At 65.6% G+C, this 20609-nt stretch overlaps 2 protein-coding genes across 2 annotated transcripts; one reads left to right on the top strand and one right to left on the bottom strand.

The window, feature by feature from the left end:
• Nucleotides 1–936: 936 nt before the first annotated feature.
• Nucleotides 937–10225, top strand: Itpka (inositol-trisphosphate 3-kinase A). Its single transcript, XM_048331816.1, has 7 exons — nt 937–1428; nt 7805–7901; nt 8012–8228; nt 8796–9000; nt 9174–9275; nt 9514–9585; nt 9681–10225. Exons 1-7 carry the CDS (start codon nt 937–939, stop codon nt 9882–9884), a joined length of 1389 nt encoding a protein of 462 aa, XP_048187773.1. The 3' UTR covers nt 9885–10225.
• Nucleotides 10226–10405: 180 nt separating this feature from the next.
• Ltk (leukocyte receptor tyrosine kinase) lies at nt 10406–19156 on the bottom strand. Its single transcript, XM_048332060.1, has 20 exons — nt 19114–19156; nt 18786–18890; nt 18379–18550; nt 18009–18159; nt 17746–17868; nt 17260–17416; nt 16806–16988; nt 14878–14976; nt 14290–14442; nt 13602–13697; nt 13127–13322; nt 12620–12710; nt 12420–12484; nt 12060–12189; nt 11885–11982; nt 11649–11741; nt 11457–11558; nt 11209–11343; nt 11038–11128; nt 10406–10946 (listed from the first exon to the last, which is right to left on the bottom strand). Exons 1-20 carry the CDS (start codon nt 19154–19156, stop codon nt 10617–10619), a joined length of 2613 nt encoding a protein of 870 aa, XP_048188017.1. The 3' UTR covers nt 10406–10616.
• Nucleotides 19157–20609: the final 1453 nt, after the last annotated feature.

Below are 20609 nucleotides of genomic sequence, written 5' to 3'. Positions count from 1 at the left end.
TGCCAGTGTCCTAACCTGGCGGGCTGAGTCCCCTCCCCTCGGATACCTGTGTCCTGTGTGAGATCTCAAAGGCCCCTTCACGTTCCCCCCGCCCCGTCCAGTGAGGGGCCCCTCCACTGCCACGGTGGGTGAAAACCACACAGGCCCTGGCCATCTCACGCTCCCTTTTTCCTTTCTTTTCTTTCAGAGCCGGCTCTCGAACCCCAGGCTGGGCAGTGCTGGGCCACCGAGCTTCACCCCGGCCCCGATCTCCGAAGGTGACTCCGAGAGGTGAACGGCCTTGGGGAGCCGCCTGGGCTGGGCCCTGGGGCAGTCCCCGGTGGGATGCCCTCCCCGGGGTGGGGCTGGAGGGAGCCCCGAGAGCGGCCGGGAGCGCGTGGGGCCGGCCGGGTGCGGGGCCGGTGGCCGGTCCTCCCCGTCGGAGCTGGAGAAGAAACCCTTTCCAGCCCCAGCCAAGGAAGACCCGGGGCCGGAGCCGTCCCGCTCGGCCTCGTCCAAGGGCGGTCAAGAGCGACCGCGCGGGGGGGTGGGGTGGGGGGCGCCCTGGGCTTCCCCGGGGTGCCCCGCGAGGAGCCCGGAGGCTTCCCGGGGCGCGAGGGTCCCCGCGAGGCACGCGCTTCCTCCCGCAGCGAGAGGCGAGGGCGGGGCGGGGCCTCAGCGCGGGGCGGGGCTGAAGGTGGGCGGGGCCGGGGTGGGGGCGGAGCCTCGCCGTGTGGCGGGGGCCTCGGCGCGGGGGCGGGGCCTCGTCGTGGGGCGGGGCCAGGCGCGGGGGCGGCGCCCCGCGGGGAGGGGCGGGGCCCGGCCGGGAGGCGCCGAGGCTCCGCCCCGGGGCAGGCGCCGGCCCGAGGCGCTGAGCTCCGCCAGTCCCCGCCGCGCCGCGGGGCTGGTGGCGGAGCCCGCCGGCAGCTCCTCGGGCCGCGGCTCGGGCGTCGGGAAATGACCCTGCCCGGGGGCCCGACGGGCATGGCGCGGCCGGGGGGCGCGGGGTGCCGCAGCCCGGGGCTGGAGCGGGCCCCGCGCCGGAGCGTCGGCGAGCTGCGGCTGCTCTTCGAGGCGCGCTGTGCCGCGGTCGCGGCCGCCGCCGCCGCCGGGGCGCCCCGGGCCCGCGGGGCCAAGCGGCGCGGGGGGCCGGTCCCCAACGGGCTTCCGCGGGCCCCCCCGGCCCCGGTGATCCCGCAGCTGACGGTGACCGCCGAGGAGCCGGACCCGGCCCCGGACAGCCCCGGGCCGCCCCCGGCGGAGGCGGAGGGCGAGTGGCTGCCGGCCGCGGGCTCGCACCTGCGGCAGCCGCGCCGCCTCTCCACCTCGTCCGTGTCGTCCACGGGCTCCTCGTCGCTGCTCGAGGACTCGGAGGACGACCTGCTGAGCGACAGCGAGAGCCGGAGCCGCGGCAACGTGCAGCTGGAAGCCGGCGAGGACGCGGCTCAGGTACGGGCGGCGGGGCGCGGCGGGGCGCGGGCGCTCCCGGGGGCGCGGCGGGCGGGCGGGGGGGCCCTGGCCCGCGCCGAGGGTCCGGGGCGTCTAAGGAGGGCGAGCCCTCGGCGACCCCGCCGCGGTGACTGTGCGGGGGCCGGGCGGGCTGCGCCGGGGGCGAGCGCGCGTCCTCCCTCCCCCTCCCCCCCGGGACGCCCCCCCCCTTCCCGCCGCCGCCGTTGCCACGGTTTCCCTCTCCTGAGTGGGAGTGGAGCTGCGCGCCGCGCTCGGCTCGCGAGCCGCCGCCGCCGTCTGCTCCGGGCGCCCGCCCCGCACGCGGCCCGGGCCCGGGAGGGAGGGAGGGAGGGAGGGGCGCGGGGTGCCCGTGGAAGGCCGCCCCACCTGGTGCGCACCCCGCTCTCCCCCCCCTCCACCTCCGGGGAGGGGAAACTGAGGCCGGAGGGGGCGGGGTGGGGGGGCCCCGGCGTAGCGGCTTGGACGACTCGGACCCGCGCGAGGTGGAGGCCTGGCCCCCCCTCCCGCCCGTGCCCCCCGGGGTGCGTGCGCCCTGCGCCTCGCGCCCTCCCCGCCCCCCCCCCGGGCTTGACCTGAGGCCCGACTCTAACCGGCCGCGCTCCGCGTGGAGCCGCGCGCGTCCCACGTTGTGCTTGGGCCCGCGGAGCCGGGTCGCGGCGGCTTCCGGGGTCGCCCGCGCCCCCCCTCCCGGGACGCGTGCCTCCGTTGCTAGGACGACGCGGGGCGGGGGGGGGGGATGGGGGGGAGAGCCGGGCACGCCGGGCTCTCCGGACCCTCACTCCCGACGCGCACTTGCGGAGCGGATTGCCAAGTGACACGGGGGGGGGAGGGGAGGGGGGGCGGGGATCCAAAGCACCATCTGCCCGGAGCAGAACACCCCCGACCCCCCGCCCCCACCCCGGCCCCCTCCCCGGCCCCCCCCCCCCCCCCCGCGGCCACAGGCGCGGGCTGGGAAGCTGGTCTGCAGCCGCTTCATCCTCACCTCCTTCCGCAGGTGGCTGGAGCCGGGGGGTCCCAGGCCTGCGTCCCCGGGCGGGCGCGGGGGGGGGCGGGGGCGCAGCTGGGAGAGGACCCCCCACCCCCCTACCCCTCCACCCCACCCCCCACCTCCGCCACCCGCCGGCCGCTCCCCGGCTCAAATTCCAGACGCCCGGGAGGCGGGCGGGCGGGCGCGCGGAGGAAGGGCGCGGGGCGCGGGGCGCAGGCCCGCCCCGGTTCCGCCCTCGGGGCCCCCGCGGGAGCCCCAGGGCTGCGTGCGCAGCCCCGGAGCCAGCCGGCGGGGTCGGGACCCGCAGCCCACCGCTGGACGCTCTGGTCAGCTACTTCCACCCCGCACCGCGGCCCAGAGCCGGGGCGGCCGCCGAGGGCCCTTCCCGCCCGCCCGAGGCTGCGCCTCCCAGGCCTCCCCACCCCCAGCCCGCCGCCGGGGCCTCCCCGAAGGCAAACAGCCCGGGCCGCGCCGCCGATAAGCCCGGAGCTGTTGACAGAGCGAGCCGCGTCCTCCAAGGAGGACCCTGCGCGGACTTTGCCTCCGCGCCGCGCGCCCTCCCAGGCCGCCTTTCGGGGTTCCCGCCCTGGAGGCTACACCCGGGAGAAGGTGCTGTGTGTGCACCCCGGGGCTGACACCCGGCCGAGCCCTGCCAGCCCAGCCTGGGCACGCCTGGTACCCAGCGAGGCTCCTCCTGCCACTCTGTGGAGAACACAACCCGCCTTGCCTTCTGAAAGCCTGGACGGGCGTCCCAGAGCAGTGAGGTGGAGACGGGGCCAGCCTCCCCCTGCCCAGTGGCCATTCCCTTGACCGAGGGAGAGCCCCCCCCCACTTCCCGGCGAGGCATACCCCCCAGGGGCAGCTGTCAGGACTATTCTGAGGCCTTGACTGCCTCCTAGAACCATCGCAAGGCTGCTCTGGCAGAGAGAGAGAGAGAGAGAGAGAGGGTGGGCGCTGTCCTCCTCCTATTCATCTGCTTTTCTTCTCTCCGAGCTGCAGGCTAGGTAAGGAGACCTGGATGCCATCCCCTTCCCGCGCTCAGAACCCCCACACATCACTTTCCACTAATTATAGAGCGGAATTTAGGTTAACAGACTTCCTTTTAGAAAGGCAATTGCCCATGGGAAGGTGAAGCCGTGGGTCACTGATACCTTAGCGCAAATGGTTTTATAAATTTAAACTGCTTGCTCCCCCCGCCCCCACCACGGGGAGTGCTAGTTTGATAGGACATCTGGAACATGGAGTGGGTGCTGGGCTGACAGAGAGCTTCCACCAGAAGCAAAATGACTGGAGGCAGAGAGCAGGGGAGAGAGCCAGACTCAGAGCGCGCGGGCTCTTCTGGCAGGAGGCAGGCTGTCCCGGGTGATAGGGGGAGCAGATAGCCCCAAGGCTTCCAAACAGGGCTCAGGCATGGAGAGTCTGAGTGAGGACCTGGCCAAGCCCTTGCCCATCCAGCCTACTGGTTCCTCCTGTGGCACAGCGCCCCTTGCTTTTACCCCATGATGCCCACGTTGCCTCCAGCTGTGTGTTGGTTTGCTTGCTTTTTCCTTCCTTCCTTCCCTTCCTTCCTTGCTTCCTTCTTTCTTTCTTCCCTTCCTTCCTCTCCCCCCAGTCTTGGGACTGGAACTCAGGGCCTGGGCTCTGCTTCTTGAGCCCCTTTTTGCTCAAGGCTAGCCCTCTACCACTTGAGCCACAGCGCCACTTCCAGGTTTTGAGTGGTTAATTGGCAATAAGGGTTTCATGGGGACTTTTCTGGTTTGGCTGGCTTCAAACCATGTTCCTCATCTCTCAGCCTCCTGAGTAGCTAGGATGACAAGCACGAGCCACCGACACCTGGCTACTTACTGTGTGTTGATTTCTAAAGGCCCAGCTCTGGGCCAAAGAATGAGGCTTTGACTTTCTTGGCATCTCCATTTCAGCCTGTTACATCAAAAACCTGCTTCCCAGTGCCCATGCAATAAAAATCTCCCCTGCTCAAAACTCTCTTTCCCTGCCTGTTGTTCATGAGCTAAAATCTTCGCCCGCTTACCAGCAACCCACCCACTCAAGACTGATTCTCCAAAAGCACTCTGGACACATTGATTGGTGAATGCTTTATGTTCCCTGCGGGAGGGTGCCTCCCGCGGAAGGTTTCCCCTCGTGGAAGGTTACCTGAGTAGAAGATGACGGCACTGAGTCAAGCTCCATGACACTGGCGTCAACTCCTTCCCTGTTTGGCCAAATCCACGACCGGGCACAGCTGCTAGATCCTGTCCTAAGAGACCCAGGGAGGTGCTGCAGGGGCTCTGCTGCGATGCTGGCATGAAAGCCCTTTGTTACCTGCCCGGCTAGAACCCCCACCCCCACCCCACGCCTTCGTCAGTGCTGCTCTTAGCTCTGTGAGACACAAAGCCAAGGTGGAGAGAGCAGGAGGTGGCCCCATTTCACCTTGGCATGGGGACAAGTGGATGCCGTTATCACGCCAGCCGAGGGCTGGTGTACCACTTGACATTTTTAAATTGAGACTAGGTCTCACTAGGTTTCCCAGCCTGGTCTGTTTACTAGTAGCCTCAAATGATGTTTCTGCCCCAGCCTTCTCTGTGGCTGGGCCTACTGGCATGTGCTCAGTCCTGGCTCAGTAAACCTTCTTTTTTACCGGGACCCCTTTCCGCCTTTAGTTTCCTCATGTATCCTCAAGACCCCAGAAGGAAGGAAAGATGGTTCATTCCCTAACCTGATCAAACTTGAGGTTGGTTCCCCTTCCACTGTGTGTGTGTGTGTGTGTGTGTGTGTGTGTGTGTGCACGTGCACGCATGTGTATTTGGGCCTTGAATTCAGGGCACTATCCCTGAGCTTTTTTTTTTTTTTTTGCTCAAGGCGAGTGCTCTACCACTTGAGCCCCAGTTCCACTTCTGGCTTTGGGGGGAAATTGTCTCACAGACTCTCCTGCCCTGGCTGGCTTCAAGCTGTGATCCTCAGATCTCAGCCTCCCATGTAGCTAGGATCACAGGCGTCTAGCCGGTGGAGCGAGGACGCACAGCATATCTGTGTCTCCTCCGAGGTCAGAACCCTCACAGCCAGACAGCATGGTCACACGGACTCTGGTAAGTGCTAGAGCACCCAGGCCACGGGGAAGGAGTTGAAGTGGCAGAGCCAGAAACGTGGACTCTGTAGAGGTGGAATGTTAGGATGTGCAGACTCCTCCGAACCTTCTATAAAATGGGCCCCAAAACTCCACCTCAAATCCTTGCTGGGCACGGGCACCGTATGGTGATTCTCCAGTGAACACGAGAGAAGAGGTCTAGGGTGGGGCTAATGCACGTGGTGCACAATCACTTCCCTGGAATTTTACTTGAGGGTTTTGGAGGTAGGGAGTTTTATAATAACACTTGGATTTTATTATGTTCGCAGAATGCAAACTTTGTATGTATTTAAAGATTTTGAAAGGGAGTTTTGAGAGAGATGTCATGCTGCTTGTGGGCTGCTTCTGGCTACACCCCCAGATCCCCAGGGATTGGACATGTGATCACGCCCCAGCGTGCCATGTCGGAACTTGAGTGGAGATTCGAGAAGGAGGATGCGAAGGTGCCTGGCGTGCAGTAGGCAGTCAGTAAATGGTGGCTCGTGTTAGGGCAGCCGCTCTGTCCTCCCAGAGGAAACAGGCCCACACAGATGACAGCACTGGGTTGTGTTCACCCAGCCGGAAAGCGAGAAAGCCAGGACTGGAGCCAACTGCTCAGCGCTTTGTCACCCACCCCATCGCTTCCCTGTGCTGCGAGGCTTTATGGTCAGCAGCCTCCTGCTAATCTCACCTCCTCGGCTCTCCTCTTTTTTTTTTTTTTGCCAGTCCTGGGCCTTGGACTCAGGGCCTGAGCACTGTCCCTGGCTTCTTCCCGCTCAAGGCTAGCACTCTGCCACTTGAGCCACAGCGCCGCTTCTGGCCGTTTTCTGTATATGTGGTGCTGGGGAATCGAACCTAGGGCCTCGTGTATCCGAGGCAGGCACTCTTGCCGCTAGGCTATATCCCCAGCCCCTCGGCTCTCCTCTTAACACTCCCTCCCAGCAGGAATGGGGGTTGCTGTTCTTGTCTGGGCACACACAACTAACTCCTGTGGAAAGCAAGCACACCCGGGAGGGGACAGTGGACCCAGACCTATGCATTTCAGAGAGGAGACACGGGATGGCTGGACTTGTTGAGGGAAGCAAAAAGGCCCAGAGTATATGAGATCCTTTCAGGATTGGATGGAGAGCCAAAGTCATAGGGGTTTTCTCCAAAATAACTCCTGCCTTCTTTCCCTGACAGTTTGTGGGCACTTTTATTATGCTCAAGGCTAGCACTCTACCACTTGAACCACAGCTCCACTTCTGGCTTTTTTTTTTTGGTGGCCAACTGGAGTTAAGAGTTTCTCAGATTTTCCTGCATCGGCTGTCTTAGAACTGTTATCCTCAGATATCAGCCTCCCGAGGAGCTAGGATTAAAGGGCATCTGGCTGCCTGCCAGTGTTGCTTAAGATGACAGACCCTCTACCTTGCAGCTCACAGATCAATCAGAGCGGAGGGCCAACTAGCCAGGAGTCCATGGAACCTTTGCGGAGGCGAGCGGGAGGGTGTGGAGGAGCTGGGGCGTCCCTTCCGCAAGCCTGCCAGGCTGACCTCACCGTGCTGGGCTTGTGTGAAGGGTTGATTCAGTGTCTGCTTCTCTAAATGAAAGGAACTAGCTTCCCAAGTGAGTGAATGGGTGATCTAGATTGTCTGGCTTTTGCTTCATGCCGAGGAATGGGACCGGGGAGCTGAATGAATGCCTGTCCTACTCAAGCTCCATTTACCACCCAACACCGCAGCAAGGGAATCCATCCCCATTTTATAAATGGATACTCTGATAACACAGGCTTGTTTCTCAGGCCCCAGGATCTCCCGAGGCATTGGCTCCACCCCAGACTTATTCAGAATTTCCCTGCGGTAGAGCTGAAGACTGACATCCAGGGTAACCATCAGGCTGAGGGCGTAGCTCCAGGGCTAGAGCACCTGCCAGCGGGCACAAGTCCCCGAGTTCAAACTCCAGTGCCACCTGAGAAAGACAAGAAACCATGACAGAACAATTTAGCACTCTGCCCCTGCAATTTCTGAGTGGTAGAACTGAGCTTTCTGACCGAGGTCCAGGCCTTTTGTTTATTTATTTTTGTCTGCTCGAGAAGGCAAGTAGCCTCCTCTAACCATTCGGGTCTCAGTGCTTGCCACACCCACTCACAACAGACCGCGGGTGGGAGCGAGTAACGGATGAGCACGGGGGATCATCGGGGCTTGGCTTCCCGCGGGCTCGGGAAGAGGAAGGACTTCAGACATTGCCGCCATTCCTATTTGCAGACGGGGGCCTCGTGTCGCTTCCAGAAAAGCCACTGGCAGAAGATCCGGACCATGGTGAATCTGCCGGTCATCAGCCCCTTCAAGAAGCGCTACTCGTGGGTGCAGCTGGCGGGCCATACCGGTGGGCACGGCGGGGCGGGGCGCGGGAAGGGCTGGGCGGCGCTAAGCGGAGGCCCCCCTCCCCCCTCCCCGTCTGTCCGTCCATCCATCCGTCCGTCCGCCCGCCCGCAGGGAGCTTCAAGGCGGCGGGGACCAGCGGGCTGATCCTGAAGCGCAGCTCGGAGCCGGAGCGCTACTGCCTGGCGCGGCTGATGGCGGACGCGCTGCGGGGCTGCGTCCCTGCCTTCCACGGCGAGGTGGAGCGCGACGGCGAGAGCTACCTGCAGCTGCAGGACCTGCTGGACGGCTTCGACGGGCCCTGCGTGCTGGACTGCAAGATGGGCGTCAGGTGCGCGAGGGGGCGGGGCCGCCGCGCGCGCCCGCCCGCCGAGCGCGCCCCCCACCTGGCCCGCGCCCCGCCCCTCGCCCCTGGCAGGGCTTAACCTGGAGGAGGAGCTGATCAAGGCCCCAGAGGGGCGGGGCCTGGCGGGGGCGGGGCCTGCGTGCGCGCCCCCCACCGACCGGCCCGCGCCCCGCCCCTCGCCCCTCGCAGGACTTAACCTGGAGGAGGAGCTGACCAAGGCCCCAGAGGGGCGGGGCCTGGCGGGCAGGGGCGGGGCCTGCGTGCGCGCCCCCCACCGACCCGGCCCGCGCCCCGCTCCTCGCCCCTGGCAGGACTTAACCTGGAGGAGCTGACCAAGGCCCGCGAGGGGGCGGGGCGGGGGCGGGGCCTGCGTGCACGCCCCCCACCGACCGGCCCGCGCCCCGCCCCTCGCCCCTGGCAGGACCTACCTGGAGGAGGAGCTGACCAAGGCCCGCGAGGGGGCGGGGAGGGGCGGGGCCTGGCGGGCAGGGGCGGGGCCTGCGTGCGCGCCCCCCACCGACCGGCCCGCGCCCCGCCCCTCGCCCCTGGCAGGACCTACCTGGAGGAGGAGCTGACCAAGGCCCGCGAGCGGCCCAAGCTGCGCAAGGACATGTACAAGAAGATGCTGGCGGTGGACCCCGAGGCGCCCACGGCCGAGGAACACGCGCAGCGCGCCGTCACCAAGCCGCGCTACATGCAGTGGCGGGAAGGCATCAGCTCCAGCACCACGCTCGGCTTCCGCATCGAGGGCATCAAGGTGGGCCGGGTGGGGGGGGTGGGGGGACAGCCGGCGGGGGGGCCCCCCCTCCTCCACGCCCGCCCGCTCCCAGTGCCCTGGGGGTGGAGGGTGGCGCTGCCCGGCTACCCTTGCATGGTCCTCTCCCTCCAGGCGGGACCCGGCCCCTGACACTCCCTGCCCACCTCCTTCAGAAAGCCGACGGCTCTTGCAGCACCGACTTCAAGACTACCCGAAGTCGCGAGCAGGTGACCCGCGTCTTTGAGGAGTTTGTACAAGGGGACACAGAAGTATTGGTGAGAGCCAGTTCCCAGGGACCCCAAGTGTTGGGAGTGTCTGCAGCCCAGGGTGCCCCCTGCCCGTGGGACCCCCTGACAGCCCGCATCCTACTGTACTTCCCTTCCCTTCCTTGGTGGGCCGTGGGTGTCTTTGTCAGAGGCAGCTGTGCCAAGCTGAGGGCGTGTGGCCGCCGCCCTAAGTTCTTAGAGGGGCCCCCTGTTGCGCGTCATTAATTGGCCCGCCCCATCTTCCCAGAGGAGGTATCTGAACCGCCTGCAGCACATCCGGGACACCCTGGAGGTCTCGGAGTTCTTCAGGAGGCATGAGGTGAGAGGCCCGTGGGCCCCGGTGAGGGCCACAGTGGGGTGAGGTGGTGGGCGCGCCTCCCGGGAGGCCGGGGCCTGACTGTGTGGGGCTCACAGGTGATTGGCAGCTCGCTCCTCTTCGTGCACGATCACTGCCATCGCGCGGGTGTGTGGCTCATCGACTTTGGCAAGACCACACCCCTCCCTGACGGCCAGATCCTGGACCACCGCCGACCCTGGGAAGAGGGCAACCGCGAAGATGGCTATTTGCTGGGGCTGGACAATCTCATTGGCATCCTGGCCAGCCTGGCTGAGAGATGAGACTGGGCCCTTGTCCCCACTTGGGCTGGCTGTCGGACGGATGTGTGGACCCAGGGTTGTGCCCCCTTTGTGCATGCCGGCAAGAGACTGGAATCCCGCTGGGCGGGCCGCTTACCCAGTCCTGCAGGCCTAGATGTCAGTCACTAAGGGGGTTGCACTGCCACAACTGGCATTTGGCCCCCAAAGAAGCCCCAGGTTCCCCGAGCTGAGCGGCATTAGGTTTCAGGAGGGGAAGGGAGTCCCGGCTTCTTCCGAGGTAGCTCTCCATGCACCTCCCCAGAGCAGCCAGAAATACGCAGCTCACGCGTACGGGCCTGTGGGTCTAACTTCCTACACTACAGTGGACTCCCCTTCCCAATAAAGCTCAAGAGAGCGAGCTCCGTGACTGTGGCCTCGTCCCCGCCCTCCTCGGGTCCACTCCTGCCCGGTCCGGAGTCTGCAGCCGTACGGACTGGACTGGAGGTGTGAGGAGAACTTTTATTTGACACAGCTGCGGGGTTGGGGATCGCACAGACGAGGGGGAAGGCAGTCCAGACCTCCCCGGTGGCTCCCAGGGTGGGCAGGCCATGGCTTCTGGCCCCCCAAACCAGAAGCTGGGAGTGGCCAGGCCCTTCCCAGGAGGCCTGAGTTGGTTTCCAGGATGGAAAGTCTGTTGCTGCCAGGACAGCCCTGAGGCAGGCCCGGACACGCAGCCCAGACCGCAGGGGACGGGCGGCAGGAGCGGCAAGCCACCTAGAGGCCTGGGAAGGGGTGCAGGGCGGAGCTGCCGTGAAGGTCAGCGCCTGGGTCAGCCGGCACAGGCGCCCTGGGGGCCCAGGCGCCATATGTGGGGTTCCAAAGGTTCTGGGGTTGGAGGCCTCTGCATTTGGGGGGCTTGAGGCCAGAGGACAGCCAGGTGCCAAGAAGGTTTCCTCCCCAGCTCCGCAAGCTCTGTGCACTCGGGCCCTGGGAGTGGGGGGCTCTGAGGACCTCCGAAGTCCCGTTCCCCGGCGCGGACGCCCCTTCCTCCTCCACGACGGGCGCGGGTTCCATGGGTAGGGGGGAATTCAGCACGTCGGGGTCCTGCAGTGGGCCGGTGGGGCCAAGGGGCCGTAGAGTTATTCTGGGGTGCTAGGTGAGGGCGTGCGGGTGTGGGGGGGGGGCGGAGGCACACCTGAGTGCAGTACTGAAGGCGCTCCACGATGCTGGCGAAGCCGGGGCGCAGCTCGGGCTGCTGCTGCCAGCACTGGGTCATGATGCGGTACCTGAGGAGAGGCGGCAGCTCGTGCCCGCCCCACCCATGGCCTTGAGGGCCCCCCACCCCCCGGCGGGACTCTCAACTCACACAGGCCCTGGACAGCTTCTCGGGGGGTCCATCCGGCTCCCTGCGACCACAAAGTCCAGCACCTCCTGGTTGGTGCGCCCAGGGTAGGGCATGTAGCCCAGAGAGAAGATCTCCCAGAGCAGAACCCCGAAAGACCTGCATCATGGCGGGAAACAAGGCTCATCACGGGGAGGGAGCCCCACTTTCCTCACAGGAGGCGGCCTGACAGGCCAGGATTCGCTTCAAGGGAAGGGAGGGGATTGAATCACCAGGAGTCTGTCTTGGAGGTGAACACCCCCTCCAGGAGGGCCTCCGGGGGCATCCACTTGACGGGCAGCAAGGCCCGGCCCCCCTTGCGGTAATAGCTGGCCCTACACGAGGAAAGAGGGGAGTCAGGCACTGGGGCTCTGCCGAGCCCCCTCAGAGCCGCGGCTTCCCGCTCCCCCGAGCCGAGCCCGCACCGGTAGATGTCTCTCGCCATCCCAAAGTCCCCGATCTTGGCCACGCGGCCGGGCCCTGTGCAGCTCAGCAGGCAGTTCCGGGCAGCGATGTCCCTGGAGAATCAGGACAGAGGGTCACCGGGAGGATTCAGGACTCGAGTCCTTCCTGACCCGCTTCCTTAAAAGGTTGCGTGGGCGACAGCCGCGCTTGGAAAGCAAGTCGGGGTGCAGGTCCTCGGAACCAGGATGCTCCCCACCTGTGGATGAAGTGATTCTCCTCCAGGTAGCGGCAGCCCCGGGCGATGTCCTGGGCCAAGCGCAGCAAGCTCTCCACGTCCAGGGGTGACGGCTGGCCCTGGTCAGGCAGGAGGCACGCTAGTCGCGGCAGGGGTGGGGCGGCGAGGGCGGGCGGAGGCGGGAGGCGGGTCTCACCAGGCGCGGCCGGCTCCTCCGCAGGAAACTCTTCATGTCCCCTCCAGACATGAGTTCCAGCAGGATGAGGCGAGGGGCCGCCCGGAAGCTCAGCCCCACGCAGCGCACGATGTTCTTGTGACTGAACTTGCTGCGTTGGGGTGGTGCGCAGACCCCACCACCAGCGGGGGGGGGGGGGACACACACACACTCTAGGCTCCACAAAGCGGCAGAGAACCCCTGCTGCCTTACCCCCCTCCATCCCAGGGAAAGCAGAAGCCATCTCTGCCTGCAGCCTGGCCCCCCCCTCCAGCCCCCTATGCCTGTGAGCAGCCCTGGGCCCTCCCTCCAGCCCCCCCCACCCCCCAGCCCTGGGTGCACCTGATGATAAGCGCTTCCATGAGGAAGTCCAGCTCGTCCTGGCGAGAGCAGAGCTCTGGCAGGGTCTGGGGAGGAGGAGCACAGCTAAGTGTGGCTGCACACTTCAGGAGGATGCGGATGGCTCGGTTAACCGGAAGTTAGCAACTGCTCGTCCTCGGTACCCTGCTCTCCACCCCTACCCCCAGCCCCCACCGTCTCACCTTGATGGCCACCTGCAGGGGGCTGGAGTCCCCAGGAAGGCCGGTGACCAGTCCCTCGTACACCTCCCCGAAGGCACCGTGGCCCAGGGCTCTGTGGGAAGGCAGGTGGGAAGGAGGTGGGTAACTGGCACAGAGCGGGGTCCAGCGGCCCCTTTACCTCCTTTGTCCCCCCCCTCCCCTGACGTGGCCAGCTGACCGTGTCAGCGCTCTGCACCGTGGACAGCTCAGACACAGCCCTTCAAGGCTGAAGCTGGCCCCCAGAGCCGGGGCGGGAGAGGGGGCAGGAGGGAGGGAGACAACCTGTGCAGGCCAGGAGTCGGGTTCCCAGGCCGCTATGGCCGCAGCGCTGGGGTGGGGGGCTGACCTTGAGCAAGTCCCTTTCCCTTTTGGAGCGCGTATGAGCCTCCATCGCTACGCCAGGGTCGGGGCCGGGCTGAACTCGGGGGTCCACAATGCAAGGAGCAGGGCGGGGAGGATACCCAGGTTGTCAGGAGGTGGACAACTCACCGGACCAGGGTGACGTCGGCTGGGGACACCTCGGTGAGCCCGGGAGGCAGAGGCCATGGCTGGCCCGGGCCCGGCCCCACCTGGCAGTAGTAGGGGTTGGGGGATGTCCTGATGGCAGAGGTTCGGAGCTTGCTCAGCTCAAGTTCAGGGCCCGGCAGTCTCGTCCCCCACAGGCCCTGCCACTTCTTTTGGCTCACTGATGTGGGGGAGGGGGAGAGAACAGAGACATACCTTCCGCCCGCCCGTCAGGCCCGCCCTGCCTCCGTGCCCACAACGCCCTGCAGATGCCCATTCGGGTGAATGCTCCCGCCTCCCCCCCCCCCCCGCCTCCCCAGTGATGTTCCTCCTCGAAGCCCAGAGGAGTCCTCCACCCAGGGCTTTGGAGGGGGGAGGGGGAGGGCGTAGGGACCCGCAGCAGCACATCGCTGCGCGGTGGCGAGGGCAGCCTCACTCGCGCCCACTCGGTGCTCCCTACCCAGAATCAGGACCCCGCATGCCGTCAGCAGGCTCAGCGTTAGCGTGACCACCACAGCCACCGCCAGAACCAGCGGGCTCGCTGTGCTGGGGAGGTCTAGGGAGAGAGAGAGAGATCTCGAGTGGGAAGCTCGCTCTATCCGCTTATCTTCATTTTTGTTATTGCTGCTTATTTGCTTTTGTGCCAGTACCGAGGCTTGAACTCAGGGATTCGGGGGCCGCCCCTTAGCTTTTCACTCATGGGTAGCACTCTACCATTTGAGCCACAACTTTACTTCTGGCTTTTTGGTGGTTAAATGGAGAGAACAGTCTCGTGGACTTTCCTGCTCAGCCTGGCTTTGAACCTCAATCCTCAGGCCTCAGCCCCCTGAGTAGCTAGGATGATAGGTGTGTAGTGTATCTTTGTGCCTGACTACTCAAATCTGACCCGTGCTTCAAGACGCAGTGTTTACCCATGATGCCAACCGTCCTCGACAAAAGCGACCTCGGTCTCCGGAGAGCCCCTCGAATATCTGGCATCTCCCGTAGCAACTGCCATGTTCGGGCAGCTGTCGAATGTCTATGTACATGTCCCTCTCGCCTCCTACACCAGCCTCCAGGCATGCGCAGCCCAGTGCCCGGCACACAGCGACCTGCCCGCCAGCGTTCCTGGTCCCCACAGCCCCGACCTACGGAAAGGCAGGACGTACCCACGCAAGTGACGTTGTCGGCAGCGAGTGCCATGCCCTCTGGGCAGATGCATTCAGCCACGTGGAGCCCCGCCTGCCACAAGCAGTCCTTCAAAGGGCAATGGCTGCAGTTGGGGTGCCTGCGGATCTCCACCTCCCCGTGGTTCTCTGTGACTGACAGCAGAGGAGGGATACGGCGGGGTGCGGCGTGCATGGGACGTGGGAATGGGAGATGGGGGTACACGTGTCTTTTCTAGCAACAGGATTCATTGTAGCCCTGGGGTTTAGAGCGAGGAGCAGTGTCTAGGGTGGAGATAGTGCCCGGGGACTTCAAGCCTGACGTCTGTTCCCTCCAGCGGGGACCCTGGAGCCCACAGGTATTTCAAGAGACCTCACAGCAGGGGAGGGACGCCCGATGACCGCATTAGACGGCCCCGCGCTGGCCCCACAACCCCCACCAGCACAGTACACGTCTCCAGTGTTCCCGACTGTCAGGGCTGAGGAGCTCGCAGTGTACACAGAGCCGGTGGCCCGTGGGAGTGGACCAGGGACCGAGGAGAAGGGCCGGGCCCCCTGAGCAGTGGGGGAGAGCGGGAGCTCGGTGGGTACCTGCCAGCGGCTGCAGGTAGAGCTCGCTGCTGGGGTGTATGAAGGAAACCCCATCCTCTCCATCAGCCCAGAGGAGGTCAGTCTCTGAGGCATCTCCTCCTGGAAATTGAGTGACGGAGAGCTTGACTATGCCAGCCAGGGGGTGAAGGGGAAGAAGGGGCCTACAGCGGCCTTTCTGCTAGGAAGCTGGCTTATGCGAAGTACAGAAGCTGGAATTTCCCACGGAAAATCCCGGCGTCATCTTCTCTCCACTGGCCGCCATTACCATACAGGCGCCATCCACACCCAAGTGGGAGCCGAGGGACCGACTCACGCGCAGAGAGGCCTGGCTCAGGCCTGGGTCCTCAGCTATGAGTGAGAGAAGCCAACCCACACATCCCATTTCTATTCCATTTCTGTGGGAACGTAGATTTATGAACAGCGCAGCCCACATCGCTGCAAAGGCCCTACTGCTCTGCACTGACGTGCCCTGAACCCTGGAGGACCTTGGAGGCGCCCAGAGGACCAATGAAAACTTGGATGACCAGACGTAGTAGTGCACGTGTAAAACACCAGCTAGGTGGAAAGATCAGTCAGGGACCAGCCAAGCAAAAAGCCAACAATCCCGTCTGAAAAGTAACCTAAAGGCAAGAAGGGCTGGAGATTTGGCTTCCATGGCAGAAGGACTGCCAGGAAAGGGCAAGCTCTGAGTTCAAACACCTGTACTGCCAAAAGGTCAGCTGACTGGCGTCTTGCCGTGGGGTTTCTGATTCAGGCTGTTGGAGATGGCTGGAAATTTGCACTGTTTTGTTTTTTAATCTAATTTTTTTTATTGTAATTACAAATGTGATGTACAAAGGGATTACCGTTACCTAAGTCAGGTAAAGAGTACATTTCTTTTGGCTAATGTCACCCTATCTCTTGCGCTTTCCTAGTTTTTCCCTCTCGTTCCCCCACCCACAAGTTTTGTTTTAATCAATGACAATAATTGAATCAACAAAAATTGTATCTATGTATTGGAATCAAAACGATGTTTTGAAACATTGCACAGTGGCTAGTTTGAGCCGATCAGCATCGACAACACCCTTTTTGTGGTGAGAACACCTAAATCGACTTTGTCATATTGACCAATGCGCTGTTAATGACTGCAGTCACCAAGACGGACAACTGAACCGTCCAACTTCTTCCTCTCATCCGACTGAAATTTTAGATCCTTTGCCTACATCTTCCCCATCCAATCTCACCCCTAGGATCTGCATCTGTGCTGAAACTACTGGATTGGGGGCCACATTTAAATGACCAGCAAACCATCCCTTGTCCTTCTGGCCCCCGGCTCATCTTAGCTAACTCGGCCAGCTCTGAGATCTTCCACAGAGAACTAACTGGTGTTGGACTTGGTCCTGATTTCAGTGAAAATCCGGTGAGGTCTATCTGCCTGCCTGTCTGTCTGCCTGTCTGTCATCTGTCTGCCTATCTGCCTGCCTGTCTGTCTGCCTGTTTGTCTGTCACCTGCCTGCCTGCCTGTCTGCCTGTCTACCTGTCTGTCGTCTGCCTGTCTGTCTGCCTGTCTGCCTGCCTGTCGCCTGTCTCTGCCTGCCTGCCTGTCTGCCTGTCTGCCTGCCTGCCTGTCTGTCTACCTGCCTGTCAGTCTGTCTGTCTGTCTGCTCGTGTGACTGTGTGATTGAAGTCCTGGCCTTGTCCTTGCGGGCCAGGCCCCTGATCTCGGGCCTGGCAGGTGGCGGGGCGGGCCTTTCCCGCCCATCCTTCCGAAAAGCTCGGAGCAGGTTCGACAGCCGTAACCTCGGGTCCGCTTCCCGCCCGCGCACCGCGTACCGGGCACCGCGCACCGCGCACCGGGCACCGCGCACCGAGCACCGCGCATCGCGCACCGAGCACCGCGCACCGGGCACCGCGCACCGGGCACCGCGCACCGAGCACCGCACACCTACCGCGGTAGCCGCCGCCGCCGCCGCCCGCCGTGCAGGCCCCGCCGCCGCCGCCGAAGCCGCCGGCCGCCGCCCAGCCCAGGGCGGCCCAGGCCTCCGCGCAGCCCTGGCCGCCCTCCGCGCCCTCCCGCAGGGAGCGGCCGGCCTGGGGCGAGGGGGCCCGGGACGCCCAGCCGCCCCCTCCACCTGCAAGGCGACAGCGGGAGGGCAGGAGGCCCGCACGGCGGGGGGGGGGGGGGCGCCCGCCTCGTCCGCCGCCCGCCTCACCTAACACCCGCCACCCGCCTCACCTAACACCCGCCACCCGCCGCCCTCCTCACCCGCGGCCCCGCCTCACCCGCGGCCCCGCCGCCCCGCCTCACCCGCGGCCCCGCCCCGCCCCGCCTCACCTGCCGCCCCGCCTCACCTGCCGCCCCGCCTCACCTGCCGCCCCGCCTCACCCGCGGCCCCGCCTCACCTGCCGCCCCGCCTCGCCCGCCGCTCCCGGGCGCCGCCCAGCGGTTCTCCAGCTTCTCCGGGGCCGCCGGGGCCCGGCCTCCGCCCCGCCGCCTCGCGTAGGCCCGGCCGCCGCCCCCCGCCGCCACCAGCAGCGGCTCCGGCTCCCCGGCGCGCAGCTGCGGACGGCGCGGGGTCACGGGCGCCCTCCCGCCGCCCCGGCCCGGGGAGGGGAGGGCAGGGGCGGGGCGAGGAGGGGAGGGCAGGGGCGGGGCAGGCAGGGGCGGGGCGGACAGGGGCGGGGTGGGGCGGGGAGGGCAGGGGCGGGGCAGGCAGGGGAGGGGCGGGGAGGGCAGGGGCGGGGAGGGCAGGGGCGGGGCGGGGAGGACAGGGGCGGGGCGGGGCGGACAGGGGCGGGGCGGAGAGGGCCGGGACGGGAAGGGGCGGGGAGGGCAGGGGCGGGGAGGGCCCCGCCGGCCCGCCGGGCTCGGGCTCGGGCTGCACGTACCCGGAAGACGAAGGTGGCGCCCCCGCCGCCGCCGGCCCCGCCACGCCGCCCCGGGGCGCTCCCGGTGCCCTCCGCCGCCACGGGCGACTCCCCGAGGCAGACCAGCCGGCTCGCGGGGCTGCCCTGCGGGCACCGCGACACGATGGGCGCCTCTGGGGCGGGGGGGGGGGGGAGGGAGGGAGGGTGCCGCCCGCCCGCCCCGCTGGCCCGCGCCCCGCGCCCGCTCACCCCGCGCCCCGCGCCCGCACCCCGAGCCCGCTCACCCCGGGACAGGCGTCCTCCCCCTGCTGCCCCACGAGGATGTAGAGCGGCTCCCCGCGCCCCAGGGCGAACACGGCCGACAGGAAGACGCCGTGCGCCTGCGACAGGGGGTTCCGCGCGCCCCGGCCGCCCGCCGCTCCGTAGGCGGAGATCCTGCGGGAGGGGGGGCGCTGAGTCCCCGCGCCCCCCGGGCTCCAGCCGCGCAGGGGGGGGCCGGGGTGAGGGGAGGGGGCCGGGGTGACGGGGCGCGGGGAGGGGGGGGTACCCAGAGGCGGGCGGGCACGACGGCGGGGTCGCCCGGGCCCGCCCCCTCCCCCCCCCGCCCCGCCCGGCGGTGCCCCGCACCCCGGCCCCGCGGGCGCACTCACTCACAGGTAGTGTCCCGGGCCGGGCGCCCGCCAGCGCTGCACGCCCCGCAGGGGCCCCGCGGCCTCCACGGTCACCGCCACGCCGCTGCCCGCGTACGCCCCGTCGCACTGCCTCTGCGTGGGCCCCCGCCGGCCGCTGGCCCCGCACGAGGTGAACAGCCAGGGCCCCTCGGTGCCTGGGAGGCGGGGAGGGGGGGAGGGCGGCGTCACGGGGCGGCCCGGGGGAGGGGGGCGCACACGGGGCGGGGGGGGCGCACACGGGGCGGGGAGGGCGCACACGGGGCGGGGGGGGCGCACACGGGGCGGGGGGGGCGCACACGGGGCGGGGAGGGCGCACACGGGGCGGGGGGGGCGCACACGGGGCGGGGGGGGCGCACACGGGGCGGGGGGGGGCGCAGGGGAGAATCTCACCGAGAGGGTCTGCGGGAGGCGCGGCCGTGGCTTTCGGGTGTGGGGAACTGGGGGGACCGTGCAGGAAAGGCGCCCGCGAGCCCGAGCCGGAGCCGAGGACGGCGTCTGGAAGGTGGCGGCGGGCACGGGCAGGTTGGACGCAGGGCGCAGGGCGCAGGGCGCAGGGCGCAGGGCGGGGTGGGAGGAGGGCGGAGATGAGGACCCGGGCCGCCGCACCCCTGCCGAGCCCACCCCTCCCGCCGGGCCCCGGTCCTGCCGCGCCGTCCCGGGCTGGCGGGGGGCGCGGGGGGCGCGGGCTGGGGAGGGGCCGCCTCCGGGGGGCGCTCACCCGCAGCTCGGAGCCAGAGCAGCAGCGGGGCCCAGCGGCTCATCCCTGCGTCCGCCGGGCTGCCGGGGAGACTCGGACACGCAGCGCGCCTGGCCTCGCCCCGCAGACCCCCGATCGCCCCGGGGAGGAAAAGGCGGAGCGAGCGCGCGTGCGGGCAGCAGGTCCCCGCGCTTCTGGGCGGAGCCGGGTGGGGGGGGCGGGGGGGCGGGGGGCCCCCACCCCGGGGCGCGCCTCTCCAGCCGCGAGGAGTCAGCTGCTGGGAAGGAGCTGGCCCTGGCCTCTTCCTTCCGAGGCAGCTCGAGCAGGGCGCTCGCCACGCGCCTCGAGGTTTCTCGGGACACAGACGGAAGTGTTGTGTTTCCTTGGGGTCCGTGCGTGATCGCGGCGGGGCCACTGCTCAGCCCGGCACTGGCAGAGCCTTCGGGATCACTAAGGGTAATCTCTCAGCACTGGCTAGTGACTGGGCTAAGATGTCTCCCAGCACCTGCTCCGCAGGTCACCACCCACACCCGCGAGAGAAAGGGGGAGCTGCTCAGGCCTGCCCTTCAAGTGGGGTTCGTGTATTGGGTCTTCAGTCTTTAGCTCAAAATATTAACTGTGACGGCAAGGCCTTCCCGTGTTGAACATGAACGTGTTCATAGTTACGCTACTTGGTAAAGTCCGAGTGATACTCTGTGTAGCCACAGAAGGTTTGTTTTTGTTTTATTTGGGGAGGGCATGTGCCTTCTCATTTTGTTTGTTTGGTTGGTAGGTTTTTGTCAGTCATGGAGCCTGAACTCTGGGCCTGGGCGCTGTCCCTCAGCTCTTCGGCTCAAGGTTAGTGCTCTTTGTATATACATTCTCGTTTGACCCACACAACAGTCCTGAGGTAGGCATTGCTGACAGTCTTCTCACTTACAAGTGAGGAAAGTAAATTTCTGGCCTGTTAACCAAGGTACCCAGGCTTCTACAGTTCGTATAACTAACTTGTATAAATATGAGTCTGCAGCCTGAAAATTTCACCCCGAAACTCCCTTCATTGTTGCCCTACCTACTTACTCCCCAGGGATACTGAAGATTAAAATGAGTTCAAAGCTAGACAAGCATTTGAGGGAGAAAAGCACTACAAAATTATATCCACGAACTATAACTGTCCAGGATATGTAGCTCCTTCTCCCTCTCCTCCCAGCTTGTACACGAGCCCATAATTTCATATTATCTCTATTTTGCACTCAAAGAAGTAGTTAAGAAAGGCAGCCTAACAGTGTGGCCCCGTTTAAAGCTATGTAAATTGCAATCACGGTAATTGAAGTATCAATCAAACAGGACTCATTAAAGCACCCAACAAAGCAAGGTAACATTATGGGATTGGGCATGATTACAAAGAGGGAAAATGTGGGGTCAGAGTTCAAATGGACACACACAGAGTTTTCTAGGGCAGAGAACAGTTGTTTGTTCTGCATTGTATAAACAAGAGCATTAGACTCATAAGAACCCAGGCAAGAGCACCTACATCA

The sequence above is a fragment of the Perognathus longimembris genome, chromosome 23 (genome assembly GCF_023159225.1).
Source record: "Perognathus longimembris pacificus isolate PPM17 chromosome 23, ASM2315922v1, whole genome shotgun sequence".
Taxonomy (NCBI): Eukaryota; Metazoa; Chordata; class Mammalia; order Rodentia; family Heteromyidae; genus Perognathus; species Perognathus longimembris.
Note: the sequence above shows the minus strand (reverse complement) of the source record. Positions and strands in the feature narration are given on the sequence as shown.

Coding starts and splice junctions, on each gene's coding strand:
- Itpka (XM_048331816.1), top strand. CDS start 937: ATGACCCTGCCCGGGGGCCCGACGGGCATGGCGCGGCCGGGGGGCGCG. Junction 1,429..7,804: donor CCGGCGAGGACGCGGCTCAG/GTACGGGCGGCG, acceptor TGTCGCTTCCAG/AAAAGCCACTGGCAGAAGAT. Junction 9,276..9,513: donor AAGGGGACACAGAAGTATTG/GTGAGAGCCAGT, acceptor CCATCTTCCCAG/AGGAGGTATCTGAACCGCCT.
- Ltk (XM_048332060.1), bottom strand. CDS start 19,156: ATGAGCCGCTGGGCCCCGCTGCTGCTCTGGCTCCGAGCTGCGG. Junction 18,160..18,378: donor CCCGGCCCGGGACACTACCT/GTGAGTGAGTGC, acceptor CCCCTCCCGCAG/GATCTCCGCCTACGGAGCGG. Junction 11,559..11,648: donor ATGGCGAGAGACATCTACCG/GTGCGGGCTCGG, acceptor TTCCTCGTGTAG/GGCCAGCTATTACCGCAAGG.